At 43.2% G+C, this 10,080-nt stretch overlaps 1 protein-coding gene across 3 annotated transcripts in view; it reads left to right on the forward strand.

Moving 5' to 3' along the window:
- The window catches only part of znf512b (zinc finger protein 512B), a 34,315-nt gene extending 27,559 nt beyond the window's left edge, over nt 1-6,756 (forward strand). For all 3 annotated transcript variants that reach the window (XM_075474672.1, XM_075474671.1, XM_075474673.1), the window contains 6 exons: nt 365-604; nt 746-1,069; nt 1,257-1,358; nt 1,536-1,598; nt 1,988-2,086; nt 2,986-6,756. In XM_075474672.1, the coding sequence (XP_075330787.1) occupies nt 365-604; nt 746-1,069; nt 1,257-1,358; nt 1,536-1,598; nt 1,988-2,086; nt 2,986-3,330 (1,173 nt within the window). In that variant the 3' untranslated portion in view covers nt 3,331-6,756. The remainder of the gene's footprint in view (nt 1-364; nt 605-745; nt 1,070-1,256; nt 1,359-1,535; nt 1,599-1,987; nt 2,087-2,985) is intronic.
- Nucleotides 6,757-10,080: the final 3,324 nt, after the last annotated feature.

Genomic DNA, 10,080 nt, shown 5'->3' on the forward strand with positions numbered 1-10,080 from the left:
TTTCTCCATTTTTCCTCAGGCTCTTCTTTTGTCTCTTCCTCATTTTACCTTTCTCCTTTTTTTTCCCCCTTCATGCCTTGTTCTTGACATGTTGCCCAAAACCACATCAACACTGTTCCCATTACTCACACCAGAGTGCAAAAGGCAGAGAGAGACAGACAAAGAGCTGTGAAAAATAGACTCTTTTCTGTGAAAAATGAGCATCTTCCTCCTGCTTCTCCTGTCTTTTAAATGTATTGACTAAATTCACTAATGTTGTTCCATTAGACTTGGACTTTTGTTGCATAATGGGCGTTTTCATTCTGTCTCGTTTCTGTCCACTGATGTCACACAACCAAACACACACATGCACATACATATACAGGGCTGTTCAGCCCACTTTGCCAGTCTGTTGGGCTACCAGTATCACCAGCAACGTTGCGGAAGAGAGCTTTCTGATGATGAGAAGCCTGTGTTTCTGTGCCAGCACTGTGGAAAAAACTACCGCTCCAAGGCAGGTAGAGATTACCACGTACGCACCGAACACCCCCCGACCATCACCACCATCATAACAGCCGCAACCACCGCTGACACTGACACCAACAACAATACTGGAAAGGAGAGGGTAAGGTTATCTTGCGAAGCAATGGTAGTCATTATGATAAAAGATATGCTGTTGATAATATTTTTTTTAATAGATTGACAATAAAAGATCCAGATTTTCATCGCATTTTCATCTCAAAAATATGTCTTTCTGTATCTCAAGGTGGTCTCTGAAGAGTTTCCACCAGGAGGCAAGAAGAAAGAGCAAATCCAGTCTGAGAGGAAAGACTGGCAGGAGAAGGCACCATCCGGCCATCCGAGGGAGAAGGAGAGGGAAAAGGAAAAGCAGGGGGGGCGAGACAAAGAAAAAGAAGCACAAATTCAAAGCCACGGGGAGGACTTTGAAAGGACTCCCAGTGGCAGAGTCAGGCGGCGGTCAGCTCAGGTGGCAGTGTTCCACCTGCAGGAGATCGCAGAGGATGAGCTGGCCAAAGACTGGGGCACCAAGCGGCGCATCAAGGATGACCTGGTGCCTGACAGCAAGAGGGTGAGGACAGAGTGGATGCAGTAAGCGCACAACACATATATTTCTAAACCTGTAGATATACAGTAAACACATGAGTGACCTCCTCACATACAGGCAGAGGTACAAACAGGGTTACGCAATGACACATATCCCAGTAGAATCTGAAAAACAAGCGAAATTGCTTATAAAACTGCCATCTTTTGTACAGTTAAACTACACTCGTCCTGGCCTCCCCAACTTCAGCCCGGAGCTATTAGAGGCCTGGAAGAACCAAGTCAAGGAGAAGGGATTCATCTGCTGCACAAATGCAGTAAGAGCATTCACAAGTTTGATCATCATGTACACAATATTAATCTCTATGAATGATTAAAGCAACGCAGGAATTTGGCTTTACACTGTGAACTAGGTTTATGATATTGGTAAGGATTCCACAGGAATTTTGACTGAGTTGGTTCGATTACTCGCTTTTTATTTTGCTTTGTCCCAGAACTGTGAAGCTATCTATTCCAGTGTGTCCGGACTAAAGGCCCACCTCGCCAACTGCAGCCAGGTACAAACCCACATCTGCAGTATATCCGTGCATCTGATTACTTTTAACTCTAATGAGTTCTCTGGGCATAAACATCATGCTTGTGAAGCTGTTTGCCTCTGCTGTCTGCATGTACTGTATTCATTCATTCGAAAACAGTGCAGTGTAATACATCACAGCAAAACCCACACACACATGCAGAAAAAACACAAAAAAAGGGAGATAAGAAACAATTGAAAATGAAATTGCCCTGAAATAAAGGATAGATGAGAAAGAATCACTGTGCCTGTTTATATTTGTTAGTGTTTTAGAACATATTCACATAAAAGAGTCTTTGTCCTTGTCTCGTGTGATTTGAAAGGAATATATAAATATGTGTGTACATCTTTTGTACCGGTCTGTGTTTGCAGGGTGGTGGGGAAATGGGAAAGTACACCTGTCTGATCTGTCAGAAGGAGTTCAGCTCAGAGAGTGGTGTCAAGTACCACATCAGTAAGACACACTCACAGGTGGGTTACACTCCGAGAAAATGTCACAAATAGCCATCAAACAGCCCCTTATATTACCGAAGCCCCTTTCATACATGCACTGCTCCCACTTGCTCTGAGAGCAGCTGAACATGTTAAACTCCTTTTAACGTAGCACAAGCTTGAACCACATGCAGTCCACAGTCGAGGTTAACGGGGGAGACGTTGAACCCTGGTGACATGAAAAAAATGTCAGCACAATCCTGTGTTGACCTGCCACTGTGTATGCGATAAGTGTATGCTAGACATATTCTCTGTTTCAGAAAATTTGTTTGATGCAAAAGCGGCTCCGTGCAAAACCCACTACATACAGTTTTCGCTCAAAGCCAATAACAATTTTGAAGTTTGAGTTATTTTAGATGTCGAAAATTAGCTTTTTCTTGAGGTCAGAGTTCAGAGCTCAGTGCCTTCCAAACTGAAAGTGCTCTAACTACTGTCTACTGCAGGCAGTATACATAAGTACTTCACACAAGCCCACTTTAAAAAGTAAGTAAATGGACAAAAACTAGAATATCCCTTCAAAGTGTGGAGAAACACTATGCCTGTGGTGTGCAAACATCATTAAGTCTGAGAACAAGTTGATAAAGATCTTGCTTGTACATTATACTACTCTATTTTCTTCTAATGTCGTGTGTGTGTGTGAAACACTCAGTTATGATTTAACACTCTGGGTTATGGGTCCAGTTTTTACACAGCATAATATGTAAAGATGAATTATATTGTCCCTGTAAAGATTAATATCTCCAATAACTAATCATTTTCAGGGGCTCTGTTGAACTATATTTAGACATGAATACAGTTATATGCATGCTCCTGTACCCTGTTCAGATCCTGGGTTGATTGCTGTGTGTGTTGTTTTTTTTTTTTTTTTTTGCCCCCAGAACTGGTTTCGCGCAGCAGCCAGTCAAGTGGTGGCAAGTAACAAGAGTAAAGTGCTGGAGAACAATGGGATCAAAACTGAGGTGAGGAACGGTGCCACCACCAGTAAGAAGAGGGGCCGCAAACCAAAAGAGCTCCCCTCCACAGACGAGGCTCTTCAAACCAAAACTGAATTACTCGTGACCAGTCAAAACTCAGCCCCCAGCGTTACCCCTCCCTCTGGCCCAGCACAGTCCCCGACCTTGATCCCCGACCGGACGGACAGTGCTTATCCAGGCCAGAACAGACAGCCCATCCCCTCCGCCAGCAGACGAAACAAACCCAAGAGGCTCTCCTTTTCAGAGTAGCACTGCTTCTGTCGACCCTGGAGCAGGAGAGGACGGTTACTTAACGATACGCCAGGAAGCCAAATGACCTCACTGACTCCAGGACGACTTGGCACTGAGAAGAAAGCCAAGTCAACCATTAAGAAGTAAAAATGAATACAGTCTTCAAATCCTGGTTTGCGATCCCAGAGTTTATGCCTGCACTGGTGTTAACAATAATCAGAACTGTAATGTTATATTCCTCCATTCCACTTTTTTCTCCTTTTTAAGGCACACATTTCAGTTTCTGTACTCGCAAGATAAAATCCAGACCTTAACATGGATAACATTTTTTTAAACAGAGGTAGTATTCCAAATGAATGAGAGCGATTTTCTCTGCAAGTTTCATGTCGTGTTTGAGAGGTTTTAAAAAGGAAAATCTATTAGCATGGTGAAGTCGTTTAATGAAAGCTAATGTTTTTACATTTTTTTTCACTGAAATACTGTACGGTGTACATAAACAGTATCTATATCTATATATCTATATACTCAAAGCAATGATGCCATCTGTCATATTCAAGCCTGACACGTCCGACTGGATCCTAATAAGTCAGAATTTTCTTTGTTGCAGTGTGCTGTAGTGCAATGGTGTTTGAATTTTTTGCTTTTAGTTTAACTTTTTTTTATTTTCTTTTTTTACTGTTCATGTTTCCTGTAAGCAAATGTCACATAAGCTACAATGTCTGTCAGTTGTTAGTCCCGTTCCACGCAATCCCACAGAGGAGAAGAAAGGTATCTGCTTCGACGGCCATAGGCAAGTGTTCAGTCAAATTCACGAGCAGAATACCCCAAAAACCTCAATTTTAATTAGTAAAACTACATATTTAAGTTGGCTACAACAATATTGACTGTGACATTGTTTAACTGATTTTTGAACAAAAAAAAAAACCAAAACCTTGAAGCGTTCTAAGATAAGTCTAATGAAAGCTAAAAATTTGACAGAAGGAAGATTTTTATTTTTTATTTTTTTGTGAAGCTTGTTGCGCCATTACAGCACAATCAAATGATGTGACGCCATTTCAAAGGAGGCTGCACTTTTGGCCGCCGCTTCACCTCGAATCTAAGCTGAGGATAGAGTGAAGCTGCAATCTTGTATAGAGAGATGGATTTATTAAGCAGGAAAATTGCTAATTCAGATTTACAGAAAATAATTTATATGAACGAATTCCTAGAAGCTTAGAAGTTATTGCCATGCACTTTAACCCCTGACCTTCTTTATCCTCTCTTGTCTTTTTGCACTCCAGGTGTAGTCAACCATGCCGATGTACAGGATTTGAAATACTTTAATCCGATGAAAAGCTACACAAAAGTAGCATCATTAACATTAACTATATCGACAGTATAATTATGATTCACCCCAGAAAGCCATAACTGGTCTTGTAGAAGTTTAAGTGTCCTCTGTCACTTCATGTTAGATTAGCTTCAGATTTGTAAATTGATTAAATAACTTAATTACTTAAGAGGAGAGCATATTTTCACTTTAACGTGTTTAAAGTAGATACTTGAATCCACAGTTGTATTAACAATTTGAGCCAATGAAAACTCCATAAATATTTGATTTATGTGTGCAGTTTATGTCCTTAAAATAATGACTTGCTTGCATTAAAAAAAAAAACAAAAAAAATATAACAACAAAAAAAACCAGATCATGAATCTATTTTGTATTCTATTGTGTATTGCCTAGATAGCAATCTGATAGCTTTGTATAAAATTGTGATGTGAAGAGAATATCCTGGTGAGATAATAAGGGTGCTTTATTTGCCACTTTACCTTAAGGACCTGATAAAGCTCACTCAAGTCTACTAATCCATCCGCCGTGTTCTCCTTACTGGCAAGTTGTCCGAATTTTGCACCAAAATGTCAAAGTCATCTTTAAAAACCAAGCACTGATGTCAGCAGATCATTTTCAAGAAATATTGGATTTAAGAGGCGTGCGTGTTTTCCGGGTGGTTTCGTTCCTGCGCTGTGACTTTTTATAACGTAAAGCAAAGATTCAATCTGAATTCCTTCATTACTAATCAAGACGATGGAGGCGATTCAGGTGGGGACGATTATGCACGCGTTTCAGTTTGTTGGAACTTTTATCTCCAAACGAGGTTCGGCTGACAAAGAGCATAAGTTAGATGAGCACTGATTGGTTCGTGGACCTTTTCAATGAGTTGTCCAGGCCTTGTGTGTGTGTGTGTGAGTGCATGTGTGTGTGTATGGGTGTGTGTGAGTGTATTGAACAGCTAGCACCTTTGTAATGACTGGATGTTAGAAATGGTGACACTTGTCGAGTGTTATGCTGTGGCACAGAATCAGTTCATCAGCTGCTTGTTTCATGTTTCATTGAAGACGTGACATTGACTGTGTTTACCTGACAAGCTTTGGTGTTGCAATATGATAGTTTAGCACTGCTTTTAACAGTGGGTATTTTATATTTTATCACACCCTTTACTATCTGTCTTCCTATGACGGGGAAAAACGCATATCTATCCCGCAGTGTGAGCTAACTGCAACATGTTAGAGTACAGCAATACACCATATTTAGCTGATTTTGTTAGCTTGCTAATATTTTCATATAGATGTGTCTTTTCACAACCATATGGCTTTTTTCCACCCCCTCCACTCCTTTTTTTTCTTTTGTTGTTTGCTTTGAAAATGCTTTTTTGCTAATTATAAATTCTACACAAAAAAGTTGAAAAAAATTAGTAGACTACGAAGAAACCTTTTAGGCCTATGTGTTGGCATACACTGTTATTTTATCCATTATGATGATGCACATACAGTAAATTGAGCTTTTTTTTTTATGTTCAATACATAATGGAAAACCAATTGAGAGAGTCCTTTATTATTATCTATTGAATATGGGGCAACAATGCATATGTATGTGTGTTTGTTTCTGTATTTAGTGCACTTACTATAACATGAAATAGGCTTGAAATAGGAGTGTTGTTGGAGCTTTCTAGTTACCTGGACTGTGTGTGGTGTGACTTTTGTACCTGGGGAAACAGGAGGCTCAAGTGTCTTCCCTTTGTCAGCAATGTTATTTCCAAAACCAAGGTGAATCCCTAGCTATCCCCTTCGACGGGCTGAAGATTTTACCCTTTTATTTTGACAACAGTGGTTTGTTTTGTATTCTACCTACTTGAAAAGGAGGATATGGCATCCAGCTCTGTTGGTCTGGGCCATTGTGGTGAAACTATTAAGAACTTTATGAGATAATGTTGCAGCTTCTGACTGTTTATGATACATTGGTAACCGATAAAAAGATTTTCTTATCTGAAATTAAGCTGTGTAGTACCTATCGTCGAAGGAACCAACGCTTCCTTTGCATCTGAACTGTTACAATTTTTCTCCCAAACTTGTTGTATTACTTGTGCATTAGTATCCCTCAACTAATTAATAAAAGTTTGTTGACAAAAACGTGTGTCATTCATGTCAGCTGAAAAACTATGTTAAGTGTTATTCACATTATAGGTTACAGTGGATACAATTTCTGGAATGCCATCGCATTTGGAGTTTTGACTTGACAAACATGGACAGGACAAATAATCAGAACGACTGCAGTTCCCATCTTAGCTGGTTTCAGATTTACAAAGGAAAGGAAGCCTGGGAATAGTCAGCCGGACACTGTTGGTAAATCTAAATAGTTGGAAGGGGACTTACCAGGACAATAAGTCTTAGATGTATTTGGGGACAAGGCCATTTAATAATAATAATACTAACTTGGACTTATATAGCACCTTTCAGGGTACCCAAGGTCGCTTAACAAGAGAAAAGAAGGGGGGAAGGGTAGGGCAGCGTGGGTGGGTTTAAGAAGAGTAGGACATGGAGAAGAGATGTGTTTTTAGATTATTTTTTAACTGTAGTGGAGAGGGAGCAGAACGGATGTGAAGTGGCAGATTGTTCCATAGGGTAGGGGCAGTTGAACAGAAGGCCCTATCTCCATATGTTTTTAGTCTGGTTCGAGGAACGGAAAGTAGGTCCTTGTCTGAGGAGCGCAGAAGCTGTGACTGGGAGTAGGGGTGGAGGAGATCAGAGATGTTCTTAGGTGCAAGTGAGTGGAGAGATTTGTAGGTCAAGAGAAGGATTTTATAGGTGATGCGTGCTTTGACTGGGAGCCAATGAAGTTGCTTGAGGATGGGGGTGATGTGCTGCCAGGGCTTGGTGTGAGTTAGCAACCTGGCAGCTGAGTTTTGAACATACTGCAACCTATCAAGGGCCTTACTGGGTAGCCCAGACAGGACACCATTGCAGAAGTCCAGACGGGAGGAGATAAATGAGTGGATGAGGTCTCTGTTACTGAGTCGGATAGTGAGGGCCGGAGTCTTGAAATGTTTCTAAGGTGAAAAAAGGCAGATTTAGTGATACTCTTGATGTGGGACCGAAATGAATGGGTGGAGTCCAGGATGACACCCAGCTTCCGTACCTGTGGTGATGGAGAGATGGAACAGCCATCTATGACCGGGACCAGATCACCAACCTTCTTAAGCAGTGGTGCCGGGGGACCACGGCTTTGAAGGAAAATGGTAAGATTTTAAAATCAATTCAAAATCTAATGGAGATGATTACTGGGGTGATGTGTTCATGCTTTTTGGCAGCGTATGTTGCTTTAAAACCTATAATAGATAATACACCATACAGCCTCCCATACTGAAAGACAAGTTTCTAGGTATGGGTGTGGCCCCCTCCCTGACATCATGGATTATAGACTATTTGTCTGCCAGACCACAGTATGTCAGGATGGGGAAATGTGTTTCTGGAACACTGGAATGCAGTACTAGGGCTCCGCAGGGTACTGTCTTAGCTCCTTTTCTTTTCACCCTGTACACATCGGACTTCAAGTACAACTCAGAGTCCTGCCACATACAGAAGTATACTGATGATACGGCTGTTGTGGCATGTGTGCATGGTGGACAGGAGAAGGAGTATAGGGACCTTGTCGAGGCCTTTATTGACAGGACCAAAAATAACTGTTTGCCCCTGAACACCACCAAAACCAAAGCCACGTAGGCTCACCAGCGGGGTTCCCCAAGGTTCGGTCCTGGGTCCTCTTCTTTTCTCCCTCTACACATCATCTCTTGGTTCTGTCATCCACTCCCATAACTTTTCCTACCACTGCTATGCAGACGACACCCAGCTGATTCTGTCTTTTCCCCCTTCTGACACCCAAGTGGAAGCACGCATTGCTGCTTGCCTGGCAGACATCTCGGGGTGGATGTCGATGCACCACCTTAAGCTCAACCTGGACAAGACTGAGCTGGTGTTTCTCCCGGGGAAGGGCTGCCCATTCCGAGACCTGGCCATCACCATGGATGACTCTGTGGTGACATCAACCCGGACCGCGAGGAATCTGGGTGTGACCCTGGACGACGAACTGTCGTTCTCGCCAAACATCGCATCAGTGACCCGTTCCTGCCGATTCCTCCTCTACAACATCCGGAGGATTCGCCCCTTCCTCACCGACAAGGCAGCACAGGTGCTCATCCAGGCTCTTGTCATCTCCCGCCTGGACTACTGCAACTCCCTCCTTGCTGGTGCCCCGGCTTCTGCCATCAGACCTCTGGAGCTGGTTCAGAAAGCTGCTGCTCGTCTGGTGTTCAACCTCCCCAAGTTCTCCCACACCACTCCCCTTCTCCGCTCTCTACACTGGCTCCCTGTAGCTGCTCGCATCCAGTTTAAGACTCTGGTGCTGGCCTACAGGGCAGTGGAAGGAACAGCTCCTTCATACCTCCAGGCTATGGTCAAGCCCTACACCCCCGCGGCCACTAGGCGCCTGGCTGCCCCGTCACTCAGGGGTCCCTGCGCACGATCAACACGGTCACGGCTTTTCTCTGTTCTGGCACCCCGATGGTGGAACGATCTCCTGACTGATATCAGGACAGCTGAGTCGCTGCCCATCTTTCGCCGCAGGCTGAAAACCCACCTCTTCAGGAAACATTACCCTGCTCCGTCCTAGTTCCTTATGCACTTATTGTTTCCTCCACCACTGGCACCCTCTATATTTTCATTACCCCCTACCCGAACCAGGGTTTGAATCCCATTCCTGCTTTTCTTACCTCTTTTATTTCTTCCCCTACCCGAACCAGGGTTTGCATCCCATTCCTGCTTTTCTTACCTCTTTTATTTCTTCCCCTACCCGAACCAGGGTTTGCATCCCCACCCCGCTGTGACTGGTGTGCAGTTGGTGAGAGGCTGACTTATTGCACTTACTCTAGCACTAGTTTTGCTCTTAGCTGTTTGGTATTGGAAGGAAATGCACTTATGATTTCTTGTGACCTGAAGTTCTTTTGCCTACTGATGTTGAACGCACTAATTGTAAGTCGCTTTGGTTAAAAGCGTCTGCAAAATGACCGTAATGTAATGTAATGTGTGCAGGAGGGGCCAGAGCCGTCTCTTCTTCCTGAGACTGCTCAGGTCCTTCAATGTCTGCAGTGATTCGATGTGCATGTTTTATCACACCATCATTGAGAGTGCACTATTCTATGCTGTTGTTTGCTGGGGGAGTTGCACTACAGACAAAAACTGTAGGCGCCTGGACAAACTGGTGAAAAAGGCTGGTTCTGTTGTAGGCAGAAGGCTGGACCCTCTTGGTGCTGTGGTGGAGCAACGGATGAGGAGGAAGTTAGATTCTGTGATGGAGAATAATAAACATCCTCTCCACAGCATCCTGACAGGACAGAGGAGCAGCTGCAGTGAGAGGCTCATCTCTCTGCGCAGCAGGACTGAGAGGTTCAGAAGGTCCTT

This window comes from Odontesthes bonariensis, chromosome 10 (assembly GCF_027942865.1).
Source record: "Odontesthes bonariensis isolate fOdoBon6 chromosome 10, fOdoBon6.hap1, whole genome shotgun sequence".
Classification (NCBI taxonomy): Eukaryota; Metazoa; Chordata; class Actinopteri; order Atheriniformes; family Atherinopsidae; genus Odontesthes; species Odontesthes bonariensis.